Here is a 21,704-nt window from a genome sequence, read left to right as displayed (position 1 = left end):
TAATTTTTCCAAATTGATTAACTTCTAGATCCTTGGTGAACAACGATTTGGGATGTCCTTGGTTTGTTTTTTAAATATTTCGAAACCGATTCTTTTTCCACCACAGATCGAGTCTTAAAAACAAACCAAAGCAAAGGTGATCTTTTTTCAAAATTTCGGTAAAAAAAAATTATAAAAGAAAAAATCTCCAAAAAAATAATTTCGGCTTCTGCTTCAAAATTCGTTGTAAACAGAATGCAACGTTCCTCAACGTCTTGGCCAAATTATCGAACTCAGTACTACAATCCGGTCTACAAAATCCGTACATTAATACAAACTTTGGATGCTGAACTGGCCGCTTTATCACAACGTTGCGCAATAGCGAAAGTGAACGTACTCAATCCAGCCAAACCGAAAGTGGAATACATTCTGGGCCATACTGGTAGCGGTACCAAATACAGCCAAGCAACGGATTTATGTAAAAGTATGGCTGTGATGGGCGATTTAACGCCAGCAAACTCTGTGGCGACGCGCACCCTTTCCAGCATTTACCGATCGCGTGTTATCGATGCATTTCGTAATCGACGTATATTTACCGTTTATGGTAATTATCATACAATACGACGTGCACTACTCAATCGTGGCTGGTTAGAGAAGTTGGCACCAAATCGCTATCCAAAATTGCAGGCTCTACCCGAGGAGGTGCTGCTCCAACATGCGAAACGTGGCAACGATTATGAAGCGGTTGCGATCTCGAAAATCATTAGCCACTTTCCGGCCTTCTTTATTTGGCAACCCAAGGCACTACGCGACGAGCATTCGGATGTATTGCCTCTGCGTAATCGTGTAAGACGTGGACGTAATTTGGATTTCTCTACCAAAGTTGGTTTGATTGGGTGCGCTGAGCAGCAGCAATGGTTTCACGAGAAGGGCGTTTGTGGTATGAGTCATCCGCGTTTTTATCGCCTCGGCGGCTCTTCGGAAGAGCGTATGGCTTTTATTGAGGATTTCCGTCAGACTCAATGTCGTAGCTTGTTAAAATATCTGCTAGATAATGTGCAGCGCTTAGCGGAGTTGGCTGATCCTGACGCGGGGACAATCTCCATTTCGGTAGTACAATTTGCTATGACGAATGTAAAAAAACATTTCGATGAGTTGGAGCATCGCACTTTGGATGATACCAATGAAACAAATACGGACTCAGAAAATGTGGAGTGGAAGAATTTTATTACAAGCTCAAATGAGGTTATACGAAACAATGCAAAGATTAAAGCGAGTGTCGCCTTGTTGCAGGACGTGTCCAAGTTGAGTGGTATTTATTTGACGAAATTGGAAGATAGACGCAGGGATTACAAATGGGACGGTTGCCGTAATTTGTGGATACTTAAGCCGGGTTATCAATGTCGTGGATTGGGTATTGTCATACGAAGTTCGATTGAAGAGATTTTACAATGGGCGACAAATAACCCACAAAGAAGATACATCGCACAAAAGTATTTGGGTGAGCTTATACTGAGTATTTTGTTTGTTTGTTGTTTCACTGTTGTAGTCCCAATAACTTTCAGATGGAATTAAATCCATCTTGATCCATTCGCATTGCCGCTGATGCGTTAGCGCGGCGAACGTAACTATGCCAGAGAGTCGCGCTTGTTCTCCGCTAACCGACATCATAAACATTGTAGAATAGGATAATATGCAATGAGCTATCAAATCATTCGAACCTTTCAAATCGGCTGGACCGGAGGGGGCAATACCGTCCACGTTGCAGGTCGCATTTACTCGAGATCTTTTCTAGGCAGATCAGCCTATCAGCCACGCTTCCCAAGGCATTCGGTTCTATGTACCGGAGGGACTCGGGATTTTTCCCGACCAAGGGCTGTCATTTCAGGGTAACCCCATTTAATTTGTTGCGTCCTTGGTCGTACCTATTGGATGGGGCGAAGCACTGCTACAGCAATAACATCTTTTCTAGGCTAACGTAGGTGCTCTTCTATAGTGGAAGTCGCTAGATAAAAAGAGAACTCAACTGAAGGTAGGGAAGGCGCAAAGGCTATCATGTCTGGCTCCTGTGAGCAGCACACCTCAGGAGGTTTTAAATGTCATCTTTCTTCTGGTTCCATGTGTTCGTAAAGGGTTTGACCTCAAACGCTCGTACCTTTTCATCAGTATGAAAACCAAATGGAATAGGGAGCTTGATTTACCGACTTCCTTCTTATTGATTTACCAACTCTTGCAGTGCCTTCCAAACAAAGTTCTATGCGATAAAAAGATCGGCTAGGCTACTCCACGACAGTGCCGAGCTTCGCTAACATGCAAGCGGTTTCTCAATGCCTCCATTCATTGGGCCCGGCAAAGCAATATTATAGAGAGTGATTTTGCTGAAGAGATGGTCATGAAATATACCTGATTTAAAGGAGTCGTTCTGCTCCGACTCAGGAAAATAGAGGAATGCGCTAGTAGGGCAACGAAGCTTGCTAAGAACCATCCGCGAGCTTCCTTCTCAAACTGAAAAAATCTGCAGTGAGAGTTCTTACGGATGTTATTGCAAGTCACCGCGCTTTCGCACCGATGCCTCTACAATGACGTACACCAACAAGCTCACTCTGAAGAAACTGTCAGGTTGAGGACAAGTCGATCCATAACTTTATCTGTCAATGTCCAGGGCTGCAAAAAAGACATATATGCCAGGTTTTTCGATAGTATGTCGAATGTAGGGAATGTGGACTTGCCGCTCCCACTTAAGTTCATATGGTAAAGTAAGTGGTTCAATGAGGACTAATAAGGAAGTATCTAGGTGGTGAGCGATTGTGAGAGATCAACGATGCCTAATAAGGTATGGGCGTTGTCAAAAGTAAAAATCCTTCGTCCTTGGAATAAGCCATGAACAAATCACCCGATAGATATGACGAGATCAGAAACTGAGTTCTGAGAAATTTGAGTCATTCCATATCAAGATATTTGAAGGGTTACAAATATCGTATTATTTGATTGGTGCATGACATCACATAATCACTAAGTGATCTAGTGACTAAGTGACCACATATCTTTTGACATTGGACGTTTCGTATGTTAAGTGAAAATGATTTTACCTAAGAAATCGTCAAACGGTTTACGGTACAAAAACTTTATGTGATAGGGGGGAGGTATGAAGACATCACGTGATAGCACGGCGATCATATATTGGCTTTAGAAACAGTTTATTGTATACCATACTGTGAATCGCTTGAAACATGACATGATGTTATGATGTCACGTGGTCCCAAGACGATCTTAAGATATTATCGTGCTATAAAATTATCGAGACATTAAAAGTGGAAAAATATTCTTGAGATTGCAATATGAAGAGATCACCAATCTAAAAAGAGAAATCAGTCTTTAAAATTTTAATTTTTTCTCTGCCAACTGGCGACTCGTCTGCCTGAGCATCAAAAGATATGTACGAGATATTAAAACAGCAAAAATCTTCATGTGATTTGATTGTAGTATGAGGAGATCACATCACGAAATCACTAAGTGATCAGATATAAGACCACAAGATCACAAGGTGATCTCAAATCATTTTTTTTACTATGGAAATATCATTATATTTTTAGTAAAACAATCTTAGTGTGAATTTATTGAAGCCATGATGTTAGGAAGTAGCAGAGAAATTTGATTTTAGACTTTGGAAGTTTATTATTATTGTAACGAATTTTCGGAAATTCCGCTTATTTGAAACCTTCTACTAACGTTCGAATCGCTAAACTGTTGAATAAATCACTCGAATATTCTGCATTGCAAAATGGTCTTTATTAGACTACTTTGGGTGTAGTACAATTATACTTCACTTCGCAACTGATAGCGTGTTTAAATCAAACTGATTAATCATTCCTCAGCTTGCGCTGCTTTTATACTCTCTGTTGCCTCGTCCGCATATTTCTTTAAAGGTCTAGACGTTTCACCTTCTAGAACTTTTGTATCTCCTTCTTGCTAATTGAGCTACATATATTCGTGTGTATGTGTGAGTAAAAACTTCGGCTGATGACTACATCTGTGTGTGTGAGGTATCTCTTCGTTGCCTTGTACATAAGAGTGGCTGCTTCATGTTTTTATTGCTGCGTGATTATTAACTTGCCTAGTGATGTCAACATTCGCCACATTAACCTCTTCTGCCGAGTGAACATGACGTGGCCGACTGAAGCGATCACACGACGTCATGAAGTGTGAGCATTGATCAGCTATTAGAAAGTGGAGTTACCAAAGAGGGTATGTTTTTTCGAGAGCTTCTGTATTAGTTTGCTATGTTTTTCTTAATTATTTCATCTTCCCGAGCCACTATCTATACTAGGATCCTTAAAATCCGTTCCAGCATTTTCTAATCAAATTATATTTCATTCACAGAACGTCCACTATTGATACACAAAACAAAATTTGACATACGTCAGTATATGTTACTAACCATTGGTGAAACCACTTTAACCATCTGGTTATATAAGGATTGCTACTTGCGTTTTAGCTCGCAGGAGTTCACCATTGATGATCTACGTGAATCCATACATTTAACAAATAATTCTGTGCAGAAGCGTTATAAGAATAAGGCCAATCGTGATACACGTTTACCGAAGAATAATATGTGGACGTTGGAACAATTTAAACTCTATCTGAAACATTCAAAGGCACCCGACAATATATGGGAAGATCATATATTTCCAGGTTTCAAAGAGAATCTTGTAGCCGTTGTTATGGCAAGTCTCGAAGAGACACAATTTATCGAGAATTCGTTTGAGTTGTATGGTTGTGACTTAATGTTAGACGAACAATATAATCCGATTTTAATTGAAATAAATTCAACACCGGATCTAACGCCCTCAACTGAGGTTACTGCGCGCATTTGTCCGTTGACTTTGAAAGATTTGGTAAAAGTTGTGGTTGATTTGCCGCGTAATTCACATTCACCAACGGGTAACTTTGAACGCGTCTTTGAAGTTAATTATAAGATTAAAAGGGATTATGATCCGGAAGTTGGTTTGGATGTTTGTGGCAAAGCAATGACTTTGTTCAAGCCGTCATACACGACGCCATCGGCGAAGAGGCCACTTCCTACACCAGCAAAAATCCTCAAGAGAACAGAACATGCTATTAAATTGCCGTTGAAAAGGCTGAGAAAACAGTCCACATTGATGGTGAGTTTCTTTAATACTAAAAAATCTTCAAATTTCTTCTGTAGGAAGTACCGAGCCTTCTCTTCATTGCGCTAAATGGCGACGTTGTATTTCGAGCAAAGACGTCGCCTTACTATGCTAGCATCAGACACACCCTACCAGGATCAGACAGCCACTTCAAAGCGCTAGCATATAAAGATCTATAATCTTACAATGACGTTGAACAACGCCATCAGGTCCGCAAGAATTGGGAAGGCCTCTCCGAGCCAATCGAATCCAAATCCAACCAGATAACTGCTTAGTGTGTCTCGACAAACCACTTGCTTTCTCTGATAAACTTAAGTAGGAGCGAAAGACCCACCTTCCCAACCTTTACCAGACTGCCGAGAAACCGCGCGCCTAGAAATTTGGGTCATCTTATCTGCAGTTCTACACCCCAGCAGAGTATCAACTCCTCTTTCTCCTTATTCTTACAGCTTCTTCAGAGGGAGTGTGTTGGTATGCTCCACCGTCGGACCATCGGTGCAATATCGCAATGATATGTGATGTCAACCGTAAGTACTCTCACTGCCGATGCGTGCAAAGAGGCTAAGAATATTCCGCGGTACGGAATGTATGTCATAAAAGGCTAATAAAATCTACAGGTCCAATGCTTCAAGGGGTTAAAAAATGGGTTTCGTGGTAGTAGAACTAATATCAGTAGGTGCTGGTACCGAACAAAGAACTGCCTTTTCATTCTCATTCTTCATTCATCTAATCGCTCTTTTTTCTGTTTCATCCACATCATCCGTCATCGCTTCCTCCTTGTCCTTTAGTCTTATGGTTCGCTTCCCAAACCTTCAACGTAGTCGTTACGTTCACATTTCAGTTATCATCATCATATAAATTTGGGAGACCGACATAGACCGACATTACCGCCTATTTTCTACCAGTTGCCTACAAATTGCGCTCGATGCTGATCTGTTGGCAAAGAACTGTTAAGAGCTATGACGACGGTGTGCCAACTGGGAGGGTGCACTCCCTAAAAATAAAGAGGTAATTTTGCCTTAACCTAAAGAGGGCGGTTCAGCAATTGTGATAGGCTTCAAACAAAATTTATGTTCCAAGCAACTACATTAACTTTTTACCTACCGCTGGAAAATAGCTGGCATGAGAGGAGGCACAGCATTTCGGAAGCTCTAAAGCTGAAATTACGGGAGATATTCCCGAAATGTTCTTGCTGCCCATATTTTTAGATACGTGGTAAAGAGCTAGCATGCTGGCCTGGGATAATGAAATCTCCCTAAGCTCGGCAGACCTTTCATAACGTATTTTTCTTCTTCTCACCTTTTCAGAAGTCTAAAGCCCAAACAGCTGGTTGTAGTACCGAACCGAAAATTCTCAAATCCGCTACCAAAGAAGCACTTGCAATACGTTACACTACTCCAAAGTAACAAGAGGAGGTGGAAGACTCTTAAATCTCCGAGTTCAATGTCTAATGCTCAACAGTTTAATAAGAAAATCTTGTCCTTTTGTAACAATTAAGAACAAATTATCTAAGTGGAATATAAATAAAATTTGTACAGCGAAACAAAAATTTGAAAGTTTGTCTAACTTTTAGTTATGGACGATGGCCTGCCGACACATCTGAATTTGCCTTCAATGTAATATTAGTGCTCGTGGTGCTCGTAAGATAACAGTGATTGGAAGTGTTACATGGACGCTCTGCGACTATTGAGGATGATTTGATGGCGTAGCAGCCACCATGGACATTGGCGTTTGTTTGCAAGCGTAAACACTGACTGTCTTCGGCGCAACGTTTGTGGATGCACCAAAACGGCTGCAGGAACGTCTGGAACGACGCCAAGTCACCAAACTATGCCCAACTGTGCGCATGTTAGCTGAATTTGTACCTTTAGGCGTTGGTGGTGTACCTGAGTCCGTGGCGTGGTGTGATTTTATACGTTTGCTAAACAAGTGCCGGAGTGACTGCTCGCATGCAGCTGCTGCTGACTCATTTGCTATGCTACGACTGCGGCCAGATTGTTTAACATGCATTTGCTCTTGTTGTTGGTTTGGCAGTGATTGCTGTTGTTGTTGGTGCCGCACGCGGCGAAATATTTCGACAATGTTATCTACGCTTTTACTTTTGGCCGCCTGCGCAGATATAGTTTCAGTTGACATTTGCTCATTTGAAGCTGTCAATGAACTCTTAACCTCAGGAGTCTGTGGTACAGCACACTTCTTAATAATAAATTTTAAATCTTTATCAGCTTCAAGTTGTGTGGTTTTGGTATTATCGGTGTTCGCGTTAGATGCCGTCGAGCTAAGCCGCGCACCACAGCTGCGATAACGTTTAATAAGCGGCCCTTTGTGATCCTCATCCTTTACGCCTACCGGCATTGTATTCGCTTTATTCGTGAGGTTTGTAAATGACTTACGACGTATGCCAGTCGGAGCACGTGGTGTTTTAAGTAAGTTTGGACAGATCATAATGGCTGGTTGAGGTTGTGCTGTTGTGTGATATTTACGACGTACACTCTGTAACATTTGCATGGGTGTGGTTGTAGTGTTTATAACAGCACCGCAAGTTGTTATGCCGCTAACGCCAACACCGCCACTTACACTACTACGACTACTGTTGCCCATTTCCAAGATATGTTTTTCCACATACTCGGTGGCGTTGAAAGTGGGCATTGCTTTATGTACATTTGATATGGCTGGTGTAATGGTAGTACGTTGCTGACGATAGCTATGTGCTGAACGATCACGTGATATGCTTGCGTGTGAGTGATGTTGATTATGGTGATGTGGCAGTTTTGTTGGAACTTGTTTGCCCTTCACGAAGAGATTGAGACCCATATAGGCTGGTGTGGGTGGCACCACTTGACGATATATGAGCTCAAATTTTCCCATATCCGCCTTGGGATCCATGCGACGATCAATGACAACTGCAAAAGAAAAGTGAGTTAGCAAATGATTGAATGATTAGAGGGCATTGCCAGTAGCAGAGTTTAGAGTTGAAAAGAATATGAAATACATAAGTTTGTATAAGTAAAACAGGTTCGCTATCATACAAGAAGAGCCGTGTGTATGAATTTGTCATGGTGATGGAAAGGGGAGCAATAGATAGCTAAGTCCCAGAATGGTGTTGAAAGGGAAAGCGAACATATAGTCGGTAGACGTGTGAACTATGAATAGGCTGACGGATTCCCCAGTACTATCGGTTGTTGTTGTTGTATTAACAATAATACACTCCCCGAAGGTTTTAAGTAGTGTTGTCGATGTTGATAGTTCTTTGCCGTATATATATCCGGCACGTTCCGGTAACAAGCACCTTTAATGTACTAGCCCGAACATTTCGGGAACGATTAATATGACCACATTACACCTAGGTCATTGCGCTTATCAACCTCTTTGAATCCCTTAACGATGGAAACCGTGAACGGTGACTAGGAGGGTGGTTGGCTGTTGTGCAACCAAGTGGTGGGGCATGTGGAGCCGGAACAGGTAACTAGAGGATGGTTATAAATGCCCCAGCGGCGGGTGGGTTGGTAGACGATTAGCGAAGATGGAAAGGTTTGGAGAATAGGCGAACTTAAAGCCGATGTTGAATTGCCGGAGGAAAAGCGAGTTGATTTAGTTGCTACAGTTATGAGCAGTCCTTGGCTATGGTCTCTCCGGTCTCTCTGGTACATTTTGAATATAGCACCTTCCGACAGTAGATCTACTTGCACGAAAATTATTTTTGTGGCCCACCAGTTGTCTAGACGTGGTCACCTGGGCATCCCAACAGACATCTGATTGATGAGCCAACACCGCCCAGGGGCTTAAGGAGTCATTTTCGTAATCATTATGAGGAAATACGGCACCTGAGAACTCAGGCGTTTGAAGCCAAAAAACACAAGCAGGTCCTCAGTGAACTCCACAAACAGGCGTCGGACCTTTATGCCAGGAATTGCCCGGTGAATCCAGTACTCAAAGAAAAATACCCAAAATTAGCAGAAGAGGAACATACGCTCCCAGGGAAACGCGCGTCACTCTAGCTCAACTTCGATCTGGATACTGTAACAGGTTATACTCTTAGCTATCCAGAATCAACCCCGACATACAAAACATATGTCCTGCTTGTAACGTGTCCCCACATGACACCAACCATCTCTTCAATTGTATTGTGGAACCAACGCCTCTAATACCCCTCTCATTATGGTCCACCCCTGTTGAAATAGCAAGTTTCCTTGGACTCCCGTTAGAGTATATTGATGACAATTTGTGATCGGTCGGTCGCACCTATTGAATGCGCCGAAGCACTGCTACAACAACAACAACAACAACAACGTGGTGACCTCCCAGTAGATAGGTACGAATCATGTATTTAATTCATTCGCACTCAACATCACATCACATAGCACGTATCGTATCACCAATATCTGATCAGCAGTATAACTAGCAAACCTTACCTATTATCAGATCATCAGCAAAACTATACAAATCTTACCTTTTATCACATCCTCCAAACACTGCGGACACATGCGCGCAGTTACACTCGTCGTAGCACCCAAATCAGGACTTGAATTGATCTCAATCAACCATGGATAATAATCTTCACATATCATAAAATCTGCACCAAATAATTCAAACGTATTCGCACGCCGATCCATATTTTCTTGCGATGACAGCATAGTGCCGACAATAGCTTTCTTCATGCCCGGATAAATGCGTTCTTGCCACATATCCTGCTTACCGATTTGACGTAGATAAGCTTGAAATGAATAACAATCCCACATATTCTCGATGGGCAAACGCTTATCACGCCTACCATTATTGTATTTCTTTTGTATCGCATGATTTGTCAAATGCACCGATTCATGATGATTCGTCAGACTATACTCCTGTGAGCTAAAACGCAGATAGCTTTCCTTATACATCCAAACGACAAGTGGTTGAACATTGGTTATGAGAAACCACTGACGTATATCAAATTTAGTGTGGTGAATAGTTAAAGGTCGTTCTGCAAGAAAAGGAAAACAGGCAGTTGAGGAGTAGTAGAAAAAGGTATGCGAGTTTTCAAAAGTAGTTGTTAGAGTTTGAAAATTTTGTGTTGATTTGTGCTTGGTAAATGGGTGTGTTTGTGCTAAGAAAATGCCAAGGACATTGCTAACAAGGTTGCGTTGTTATTTGTCATTGTTGTTGTAAGTAAAACTTGCGCCTCAATTGCGACCCCTGGCATAATTCTTGTTGTTGATAGCTCACGCAACTTAATGGTGTCGTGCCAGGAAATTAGGCTTTATTGCCAACCTGTTGAGGTCGTCCCATTAAAACTGAAAGTTCATTGAGTTTTGTGCGCTCAAGAACAACAACAACAACGCACAAACATTGCACGCTGACAACGGCGCCATGCGAAAGACAAATCGTATTGTGTAGGGTCGGGTTGATGGCGATGTGATGTGAAGCGCGTTTTTTAGTGTATTGTCTTTGAGCGTATTTTTAAACCTTCGCATATGACGTATGCATGTTGTGTGTATGTATGTGTTTGTCTTGCGAATATAACTTACAATATTGCATGCGCGATGTGTTGAATACAATTTTTTTGCCTATATTGTTTTGCTTTTAATGCTTAGGGTCTCATTGAATTCACGTGCGAAGAGGTGATGTGATATAAACATGTGCATGTGTGTACGTAAGCATGCGCGTATTTTTGCCACAAAAGAGCATGTATTTTTTGGGCTATTTTTAGTCAATTTAATTTTATTTTAGTTCAACTGCAAACTGAAGACATGTGTGCTCTGTACAGCTGCAATAAATTAAAAAGACAAATGTGGATTCATGCAACATTTATTTGGGTACTTATATATGATGTGATGTGATGTTATTTTTGCTGCAATTTTTCATTTCACGGTGTAGGTAATGTATATGACCTACATTTTTTACTTTGCTAGTTCGAAATTTTTAGTTCCTACAGCTTAATTTTCGGACGGCAACACAAATGAAAGTGAAAGGTTAAACCATTTTTCATTAGGTTACCACGTCTCTATACTCAGTAGCTGCTTGAGTATCAGCTCTAATTTGAAGCCTACTCCTTTTTTTGCACTCGTTGAAGTACTTTAATTATTTTGAAGCTGAGCGTAAAAAGTTTCTTAAATATAAATAAATAAATGTAAGGCGCGATAACCTCCGAAGAGATCTAAGGCCGAGCTTCTCTTCCAATTTGCGTCGTGCTCCTCTTGATTTTCCCTACAAATTGGCCGGACGGGACCTACATGTTTTATGCCGACTCCGAACGGCATCTGCAAAGTAGATGAGTTTTCACTGAGAGCTTTTCATGGCAGAAATACACCCGGAGTGCTTGCCAAACACTGCCGAGGGGCGACCCCGCTTAGAAAAATTTTCTTCTAATTGAAAAATCTTATTTCTAAAATTTTGATGTTGCTTTGCCCGGGAGTTGAACCCAGGGCATACGGTGTGATAGGCGGAGCACGCTACCATCACACCACGATGGCCGCAAAAAAAAAGTTTCTTAGATTGAGCTTTTTGTCGGTTGTTTACTTTTTAAGGGATCTTCAGTAGCAAAATGTCAGTATGAAACATCACATCACATCATAATCTTTGATAGCATCTAAGAATAAAAGGTTCAATATATATATATATATGTATAAAATATTAGTATTCGATCATCACATTATAAAATTAAATCGTCATAATCGGGGAATAATGTGATAAGTATCCGATCCACACTATCCCATCACCAGTAACAAAATACCAGTATAAAATCATCGCATCACACTATGAGTTAAGATCATTGATATAATATCATAAACAGTTGATCTTTGTCACTCACTAGAACACTAATATCATAATATCAGTATTAGATACACGTATCATACAATCAGTTCAAGTCATGAAAGTGGAGAATAATACCGTAAGTGTTCGATCTTCCCTAACAGATCGCCAGTAGGAAAAACCATCATCGTATCACAATATCAGTTGGGGTCATTGTTATAAAAAGTATCAGATGTTTTCTCAACGGATCAAAAGTATCGCAATGTAAGTATTTGATGATAATATCAAATTTTCACTTAAGACTATAATTGTAAGAGAGTAATGCAAACGGGAATCGGATCTTCACTATTTGATCACCAGTAGCAGAAAACCACTCTCATAATATCAATGCAAGATAATCGTGTGATGGACTCAGCTGAGAACTTCAACAACCAATTGGAGATATAAAGCCTTGTTCCTCCAGGAGTAGCAGTGAATTTGAAGGCAAAGAGCTCTTTGGATCGAAAGAAGTCGGTCCCATGAAGAAAATATAGGATTACTGTTTCGATTTATATAATAACGATTTCGTTTGGAGACAAACCTGTTCGGCGTTGTGCCATCTGCAGTGTAAATTTTCAGTTCGAAGACGTATAGGTAGTGGTAGAGGGAAGAGTAGAATTGGAGGTAGAGGTATAGGTAGACGTACGGATAAGAGTAGTGATAGAGGTACCAACGTAAAGGCGGCAGAGATAGCGGTAGAGGAACAGGTAGAGTTGGAGATAGAGGCGGTGATGGAGGTAGAGACAAAGATAGGTATAGATATAGTGATTGAGAAAACTGAAACTGCTGGATATGAAATGAAAACTTACACTGAAGTTGGCAAAACTGTCAACAGGTTTTCTTTCAGACCGAAATTGATAAGAGAAGACGTAAAATCGATCTGATAATCATCAACTTTCCACCCTGCCGGAAAATCACAAACAAATCATGGTTGAGGTTGGGTTTAACTTGTTGGTTCGCGAGAACTTCACATAGACTGAATGAGTCCATAGTGTATATAGACGTTTACTCAACGACGATTCTGAAAAGCTCTTGACTTGATCTCTGATGCTCTAGAGAAGAAGACAACTTATGGAACAAGAACGGCCTGTTGATATATGCTTGAATTTGATACCGTCCTGGTGCTTTATGTATATTGAAAACCTCCCGAAGTTTGAATAGTACTCACAGAGGCTAACAGCATCTTTATTTTTTGAACCCTCAAGTTTTGCCTCCATGAGATATTTATTTCGGGACCTAAAATGGGTAATTGCAGAATCATCGGGTTTACAAGAAAATTTAGTAGTAACTGAATGTGTCAGCTTGCAACACTTGGAACAGGGAAGTAAAAGATGTTAGAGTCAAAGTTTATTAGTGATCGCTTGGGATTATAGCGCTTGGGCTTTAATTGAGAACCGATGGATGAATATATACGGATATTGAGTTGTTTTATTGAAAGCCTGACGTTTTATTTGGTATAAAGTTGGGTCGTTATCGCCGTAGAAACGTGCTCCTTCCCAGCTTTGCGAGGAATTGTGTCACATATTTTGCACAATACAAGCGGGATTGTGAGCAGGCCGATCACCTTTACATGTGAGGAGTTTTATTCTTTCGCAGGAGAGAGATATTTTGAAGGGAACGAGCTTGACAAGTTCCAGCCCTATAGAGCGATGTCTACAAATAGTTTTTAATGGACTCAACTCTGCACGCCACATTTTGGAACTTTGATGTCTTAGAGCACAACAAACACTTACCTATATACTTCTGCACCACATAACGACTTTTCGAGCCGATGGATGGATTCACAAGCACCAATATCTTCTTTAAATTATCCATCAACTGTATGCCACGCCCACGACATTTATTCGCCGGTTTCACAATCCAAAAATTCTGATAACCATCCAAGGTGTATTGCGGCCAAAAAGTTTGTACACTTTCCAAAAGTTGTATGCTTGCTTTGATCGTATATTCTGGAGCGCGTGTTGGCTCCGTGAAGATCTTTGCTTCCTCCAGCACAACCTGCTGATGCTGATGGAAAAATACATCCCACTCATGTTCCCACACGCGCGTCAGCTCATCCAAATCGATATCTTTGTGCTGACAACTATCCAAATACTCGCCACAGCGCTTTAGCGCAAAATCAATGCTGTTATAGGGCACGGTGCCCATTGTCGAGAAGATGGCATCCAGCCCTTTGCGCCGATAACGATCCACAACCAAACGTACAAAAGCAATGCAGGCAGTAAGTTTAAAATTATCAATAAACTCAGATAGCTCCTCTAGACTCCAAACATTGTAACAGCGCGGAAAATATAGCTCGGACATGCCTTCCTCATAAAACCAATGAAAATCTTTCAATTGGGCGCACAATCCTTCTTTGGAAGTGAATGGCGCACGATGGAATTTATTTATAATCATACCGGGATTTTTCGCTTGATCTATGTAATCGCACTTCTCTTTGCGATTAGTCCACAGAAAATCGATTGGCATGTGCTCAAGAAAACGCGACATAATATTACGTTCACACTTGGTAACATACTGACGACGCGTCTCGCCCGGTTTACGTTTGGGCAAACCTTGTGCAAGATCATCATAAGTCACTTGACAAACACCGTTGGGTATTTGTTTGCGATGCAGATCCAATTTTTCGATCCAACCGCGTGAAACGAGCGCATTACGTACAGAATGAAATGAGCCGCGTATCGTAAAAGTTTTATTCTGTTTCACGGCCTCTTGTGCGCGCCGACGTAGCTCATTGAGGCGCTCCGTTGTGATCCAAGTGCGACGGTTGCAATAATCGCTGGGCGGTGCGGTTGGGATGATCTCTTTGCCGGTGGCGGTTGTGGTTGGTTTTGTTGCCGTTAGAGTTATAAATGCTGTAGTGCTGATCGTAGTTGATGTAATGACAGCTATAGCTGCATCAAGTTTATTGCTTGTTGTTGCTGCTTTGTTGGGAGTCTCTTCTTTTTGTAACGGTTGCACTTCCTTTGTACGTGTTGGCGCTCTGCTTGGTGCACTTTTTAACTTTGCATCCACTTCCGGCTCCGTCTCTTTTCCTGCATCCTTTTTTCCACTTTCCTTAACAATTTCACATGGTTTTTCATGCATTTTGCATGCCCCGCCCCATCCCAATCAAGTTGTTCTTGCTCCTTGCGTCTTAGCCAGCTAATTAGCTAACTGAGACCGCAAAGACTGTTTACGTGAACTGCGCTTCTAAGCAAGTCAATCACAACTAAATGATGGGATTTTGGTAGGAAATAAATTTAACTCGGTTCGCGGCGTACGCTGTTAGCATTCGCCGCCTTATTCATATGGCGCGCATTATGTGGAGCAAAATTGTCTACTTGTTGCCATGGCGTCCACAACCTATCGGGTAGGCTTAGGCTTATTGGAGCAATGATTTAATACGGTACAATTTGGAACGGAGTCTACTGTCTGCTGTGGGCGTGCGAAAGCTTGTTTCGTGCTCAGGTGAATGTGAGTCGTGAGTGGCTCACCCCGCTGTGGTATACGATTACTATGCAATTTTACGAAAGTGGAGTTGGCAACCTAGTTTTCGCAGCGCTTCACAAGGATTTCTCAAGTTCTTTTGTTTTGGTAAGGCATTACATAGTTTTGCATAAGTTTACTTTTGTTGTAGTTTTTTGTGTTGTTGTTTCTGTTTCTAGCTATATGTTGTGTACTGGAGTTTCTTGGATATTCTTCATGATTTCGTGTCGTTCTTGCGTTTGGTGCATCCGTTTTTAGGTGAAGGTAGAAAACTTTTTAAAATAATTTTATTTTTTTTTTTGAATTAAGTTGTTTTTCTTTAAATATAAACTAATTAAAGCGATATAATCAGGCAGGTAATTATTATTAATATCGCTACTCATAAATCGTCCTTGTTGAGTATGGTGCTGAGGCTCAGTGGAATATGCGTGCTAATACGTAATATATTTACCGCATAAGAAGAGCCCGTCACGTCTCGTACTTTTCAATCTTCTGTATTGCTGTCCTTCTATACCGAGGGACTCATATGGCGTACCAATGAGTTAGCTCGCAGGCTTTTCCGACCAGCCTATCCACAGAAAATAATGACGTAACACCGATCGGTTTTAGTTCGTCGATTCTCCAAACCTTTCCCTCTTCGCTAATGCCCCACCGATTGGTTGCACAACAGCCAACCACTCTCCTAGTCACCGTTCACGGTCTCCATCGATAAGAGATTCAAAGCGGTTGATAAGCGCAATGATCTAGAAGGTTTCATGTGGTTATACCAAATCGTTCCCGAGATGGTCGGGCTAGTACCTTAATGGTGCTTGTTACCGGAACGTACCGGATCTGCATCCGGAATAGAACCATCAACATCGATAACACTCCCCAAGGCCTTCGGGGAGTGTCCTTATCGCTACAGCAACAACAACAACAACAGTTCGGAGGTAGTCATTCAACCTGTAATGCCAAATTGTCGCCTTGCATGACTGTCATTTTATCTGTAGGGAGGTTGAAGATATTTCAATTACTAAACTTTGTATTTGGTCTATAAATAAAGGTAAGAATATAATCAAACTTTGCAACATCTGACACTGTAGCGCAAAAGAGGCTTCATCGTAAAATATTACAAACTACAGTACTACAGTCGGAAAATTCAGATTCGACGGTGTAATATTTCTCAAGGGGTTGAGGTTGATTGCCTTTTTATTGCTGATTGCCGCAGATCGAAATATGGACATCTTTACAAGGTTTCAGTTTCTGGCTGTATGCAAATCAAAGAATATTAAACCAAATTGACATCGTCTTAAACGACGATAGCTTTAGCACCACTAACCTGGGTATGCATACTAGACACGGACCATTGCCTAGTGGCAGCCAAGGTACGCACATGTCTCTGTACAGCGAAGAAAGTGCAAAGAAAGTGCATGCGTTGGTTGATCCAAGGACAGCGGTTGTCACATCTACTCACTGAGAGAAATTTGAATCTTCTAACTGTTAAAATGGTGTCGAAATTGCGATTCGTTTCTTATCTGAATAATCGGTTGTAGGGGACATATGCTATATATACGACCAATCTCTTCGAATTTATAAGACAACAATACATGCTATATAGGTAAGCATTTGGTGAAATTTGAAGCTTCTAGCTGTTAAAATGGGGCAGAAATTATGAAAAGTTTCTTATGTGAACAAGCGGTTGTATGGGATACATTCCATACAAATGACCGATATATGCTATATACGTAGGCATTTAGTGAAATTTGAAGCTTTTAGCTGTTAAAATGTGGCAGTAACTACGAAAAGTTTCTTATCTGCATAATCGGTTGTATGGGATATATACTATATATGCCGCCGATCTATACAATTTTTTCAGACAACAATATGTGCAATATACGAAAGCATATGGTGGAGTTTGAAGCTTCAATTTGATCAATTGAGGAAGATATGAAAAAAATCCTCTTCTCTGAAAAATCGGTTGTATGGGGGACATATGCTATAGTGGTCCGATCCGGCCGGTTCGGACAAATGTCTAATCGGACACCTAGATATAACCGCTTACCAAATCAAGATATCTCAAAAATTGAGGTCCTAGTTTGCATACAAACAGACAGACGGACATGGCTAAATCAACTCAACTCTTCATCGTGAGCATTTCGGTATACTTATTGGTGGGTCTATATATTTTCCTTTAACGGCGTAAAATGTTGAGATTCGTGACAAACTTAATATACCGTTTCATTTTCATGAACGCTATTAAATTGTATAAAAGTTTTCACTGCTATTTTCGTGTTCGCTACTGTATATACTCAATATTTAGTGGCAGTGGCATTAAAAAATTTAGTGCCACTTACCCTTCACTCTTCAAGCAACACGTAGTAAATTCCTGTTAGGAGAATCCATAAATCATTTATATTATAATCCATTCGATAATATGTCCTAATTCGAGGCATTCCACATAAATTAAGTATCCAGCAATTTTCTTTTTTTGGAAATATGCCGCAATAGACCGCAGTAATATTTAATGAATATTTATTCTGATGCTAATTTTGGCGGCCCAGTTTAATTTCATATGTCTTAATATCAAAGGTGTCTACATTATTTACGTCGTTGCGTTGTTATTATTAATTTTTGAACAACACGTTTTGGATTATAAAATATTTTCATAAGATTTATTGCAATTTTTTTCTCTACAGAGATAATTTGATAATAATGTCAGCATCTTTATACAAATACACAAACAATCATATACTATGCTAGAAGGAATTTATTTGTCAAATTACTTTTCTATGGATTATATAAAATGCCGGCTTATCTACGCACCAGAGAAGAAGTAATTGAATTAGAATGTAGAAAAAGTTTTATCTTTGGCTATGCCGAACGTCTTCCACCATTGAATAAGACGGAACTATAAAACGACTGAATTTTTGCACGTACGTATAAATACAATCAATTACACTGTACAACAATAATTTTGCATTGTAGTGATTTCTGCCTTGCTAGATTCTCCTGGTTGAGAGCCCATGCAGAATTTGTTCTTGCTATTGAACTCGCTCACTAAAATGGGTCGTTTGGTTATTCGGTTCCAAGTTATATTCCTGATATTCTTATACGGATTTCCTTTTTTTACTCTTTCTAGATCACCTCTCTAGAGTATACTCCGGTATGATGATTTCCTGTACTTTATCCTATTGTGGCGAATATTAGCATTACTATGCTGTTAGTAAATAATCACAACAACAAAAACAGCAAGCAGCCACACTTATGTACATGTACACATTAAAGCAAGCAACCACACTTACATAGAAGGCGACGAATAATATTTCACACACATAACTAGCAGCATAAAGCAAAGAGATTATCTCACATGCACATATGTAGTAATCAGCTAAGGGCAGAAGTTGCTACTCACACATACACACGCATATAGCTAAATAACCAAATAAGCGATATAATTGTTCAGTGTTCGTGAAAAGTCTAGACCTTAGGAGAAAAATGCGAACGAAGTAACAGAGTAATCAATTTGATTTAAACACGCTATTAGTTGAGAAGTACAATTGTGAAGTACTACTCCCAAAGTAGTCTAAATAAAGACCACTTTGCAATACTGAATATTGGAGTTATTTATTCGACAGTTCAGCGATTCGAACGTCAACCCAATGTGCAAAATAATCGGAATCCCCTAAAATTCGTTACACTATTGTAAATAAAGCAAGTGCCATCAGATTCTTCATTTTGCATCCTCTCAAGGTCACCAGGCCCGGCCCACTCGAACGCGGCAGATGCCTAGCTATGCTGTGATTCGTTTACCTATCAGTTTACAACTTTTCTTAATGAGAGCGCCTGCACCTTTGTGGCTGCTTGCATTGCTTCTCATGCACGTTATTCTGTTTCTTTACTACTTATCAATTGCCAGCCAACGCCGTTTTTTGATGGGTTGTTGCCTACACCCTCTCGCCACCTCGTTTCATTCTCTGTGCGCTAGCTATTATCTTTGGTAGTTCACCGTTCCTCAGGTATGTGGATATACGTGATGCTTTTGAATTCTATTCTTTCGGGTGATGGTGCCTTTTTCTGCTTGCACGTTGGTTCGATCCTTCTGCTCACTCTCATTTCCAATGAGTTATGACCCACCAGGGTCTTCGTTGCATTTGTTAGCAGTGACTAGTTAAATAAAGATAGCTTATCACAGTGTACAACATTATGCCTCCAACCCTCGGGTGTTGAAAATCTTCAGGCAAAAAACTAGTCCAATCACATCAGTGACGTTTAACACGCTGTATAAAAAGGTGTCAGTTCCTGATTGCCGCTTATATGCGGCACAGATCATGCAAATTAAATAAGCAGTGGCTACCTGCATCAGCGGCTAGAAGAGCTATGTGGTCAAGCCGATTCTTTTCTAAGGAGATCTGGTCTGGTGAACAGCGCAAGACACCAGATTTGTCACTGATATTCAACCAAAGGACGATTGTGGTTTGGAATAATGTATGGATTCATGTATGGTAGGGTTTGGTGTGTGGTATTTGCAAGGAGCTTGACATCAACAAAAAATTTACACTTACACCGATGAAAGTTGCAGTGTTGATATCTGGTCATTTCTTTTTTGCTCCTCAACCTAAGGATGCCGAATGATCTAAGCATTGGCAGACACCATCTCTTGTTAGGTGTTGCGGCATTTCTGGCCAGATGTTAAACCAAACGCTTGGAGGAACTGTTACAATTAAATTGTTAAAATATCCCAGATGAAGTCTCTGTTGTTGTTGTTGTTGTTGTTGTAGCGATAAGGATTTTCCCCGAAGGCCTTGGGGAGTGTTATCGATATTGACGGATGCAGTTACGGTACGTTCCGGTAACAAGCAGCATTAAGGTACTAGCCCGATCATCTCGGGAATCATTTGGTATGACTACACGAAACCTTCTAGAACATACCGTCCTCCCACCCATAGGTCCATAAGGAACTTGGGGTCGCCAGAGCCTCGGCTGTTTAAAAAATAGGATTCGCCACAGGTAGGTGAGGCTGAAAATTGGGTTGGAGAACCTATATATTGAGCTGGCAACCCCTTGAAAGGGGCTTTATTCTAAGCCCCCTAACCCGCTGAGGCTAGTCTCTCTTATCCATAAGTCTATCGTTGTCATGCAGAGACACGCCAATTAGTTGAAATGTTGTATCAACGTTAGGTAATGTGGTAACAAAACGGATTGTCTCTTAACTGGTAATTGGCGACGCAACCTAACACAGCCTGGTCTCTCCATATATTTCCCAACAGATATTTAAACTTTCGCTTGAAAAAACTTTAGTCTTCCTAAAAAAAAAATACCGCACATTGAATAAGTGAAGTGAATATGATTATGCAATTAAAAGACATTGACAGAGAGATTTATGATCAGTGATTGCAAACATTTCATAATTTAAAGGCTGTGATATTTTTGCTTAGCCTTTAATTTTGCACTAAAATTATAAAATGTTCATCATACGCCCCGTACATCAAATGATTGCATTCGACTTGAAGCTTGCAGCAGTTGCTTTGCGCTGCCGATGCAAAATACAACCAGCAAAGCTCCCTGCTTAGGCATGAGCTTTGCATGTGGAGTTTCGTTGCGCAAATGCTTCGTATTTTTTGTTTGTTTGGTTTTCTCACATTTGCCGGCTGTGATGATGATGAGATGCTTTAGAATAAGTAAATTGTCGTTTGGGTTTGTTCTATATGTCTCTTGTAGTTAGCTGTCGATATGTTTTTTGCTACCCGCATTGCTCTATCTTTGTTTTTGTTTTGAATTTGTTATGATTTTATATTTGTGGATATTTTGTTGTTACATTTAAGCCTCCAATGCGGTGGGAAAGAGCGTCGCCAGAGGTGTGTTGCTTAGGGTTTGCTGGTCGGTGCTTTCGTGTCATTGTGTTGTTACTCGTATAGTCAGAGTTGCCGTTTTTGCAAAAATTTAATTCTCGATTTAGTTTTTCCCAAGTTTACTTTTCAGAGTATATGGAACATTATTTCTTTGCCATTAGTATTTGTAGCTTGAATAATTATGACTATCAAATCACACCATGTTTGAATACATCAGTTAGGGTTACGACTGCCGCATCATATCAGAATTTCAATATTAAAGTCATGCAATCTCGTATTATACCACCTGCTAATAGTTCAATTAAGCTAATACCATATAACACTATATGGATGAAATGGATGTCAAATAAAGATCGCACATAGATTAAACGATTATACAGTGTTAGCATGATATATTTCCTAAGCTTTGTCTGCCAAATGATATGCAAATTTATAAAATTCAATTCACGCGATTTCACATCACATTACGTTCAAATCGACAAACTTACAT

General features: G+C 40.4%; 2 protein-coding genes across 3 annotated transcripts; one reads left to right on the top strand and one right to left on the bottom strand.

The window, feature by feature from the left end:
* The first annotated feature begins 184 nt into the window (after window positions 1-184).
* TTLL3B (Tubulin tyrosine ligase-like 3B) lies at window positions 185-6,696 on the top strand. Its single transcript, XM_067764900.1, has 3 exons — window positions 185-1,480; window positions 4,360-5,141; window positions 6,455-6,696. Exons 1-3 carry the CDS (start codon window positions 235-237, stop codon window positions 6,551-6,553), a joined length of 2,127 nt encoding a protein of 708 aa, XP_067621001.1. The 5' UTR covers window positions 185-234; the 3' UTR covers window positions 6,554-6,696.
* On the bottom strand, window positions 3,753-15,009 carry TTLL3A (Tubulin tyrosine ligase-like 3A). Of its 2 annotated transcripts, XR_010949401.1 has the most exons (4): window positions 13,652-15,009; window positions 9,598-10,110; window positions 6,447-8,050; window positions 3,753-4,196 (listed from the first exon to the last, which is right to left on the bottom strand). XR_010949401.1 is itself a non-coding variant. In XM_067764896.1 (3 exons), the coding sequence occupies exons 1-3, from the start codon at window positions 15,003-15,005 to the stop codon at window positions 6,831-6,833; spliced, it is 3,087 nt and encodes a 1,028-aa protein (XP_067620997.1). In that variant the 5' UTR covers window positions 15,006-15,009; the 3' UTR covers window positions 5,447-6,830. The 2 variants fall into 2 exon arrangements, 1 of the variants encoding a protein (XP_067620997.1); XM_067764896.1 differs by lacking the exon at window positions 3,753-4,196 and having other exon boundaries at window positions 5,447-8,050.
* Window positions 15,010-21,704: the final 6,695 nt, after the last annotated feature.

The sequence above is a fragment of the Eurosta solidaginis genome, chromosome 2 (genome assembly GCF_040869045.1).
Source record: "Eurosta solidaginis isolate ZX-2024a chromosome 2, ASM4086904v1, whole genome shotgun sequence".
NCBI lineage: Eukaryota > Metazoa > Arthropoda > Insecta > Diptera > Tephritidae > Eurosta > Eurosta solidaginis.
Note: the sequence above shows the minus strand (reverse complement) of the source record. Positions and strands in the feature narration are given on the sequence as shown.

What these genes read in the sequence shown, in the direction of transcription:
- TTLL3B (XM_067764900.1), top strand. Translation starts at nt 235, where the DNA reads ATGCAACGTTCCTCAACGTCTTGGCCAAATTATCGAACTCAGTACTAC. An exon ending in CATCGCACAAAAGTATTTGG is followed by an intron (nt 1,481 to 4,359) that starts GTGAGCTTATAC and finishes TTTCATTCACAG; the next exon opens with AACGTCCACTATTGATACAC. An exon ending in GAAAACAGTCCACATTGATG is followed by an intron (nt 5,142 to 6,454) that starts GTGAGTTTCTTT and finishes TCACCTTTTCAG; the next exon opens with AAGTCTAAAGCCCAAACAGC.
- TTLL3A (XM_067764896.1), bottom strand. Translation starts at nt 15,005, where the DNA reads ATGCATGAAAAACCATGTGAAATTGTTAAGGAAAGTGGAAAAAAGGAT. An exon ending in TGTGGTGCAGAAGTATATAG is followed by an intron (nt 10,111 to 13,651) that starts GTAAGTGTTTGT and finishes CTTTTCTTGCAG; the next exon opens with AACGACCTTTAACTATTCAC. An exon ending in TTTGGAGGATGTGATAAAAG is followed by an intron (nt 8,051 to 9,597) that starts GTAAGATTTGTA and finishes TTTCTTTTGCAG; the next exon opens with TTGTCATTGATCGTCGCATG.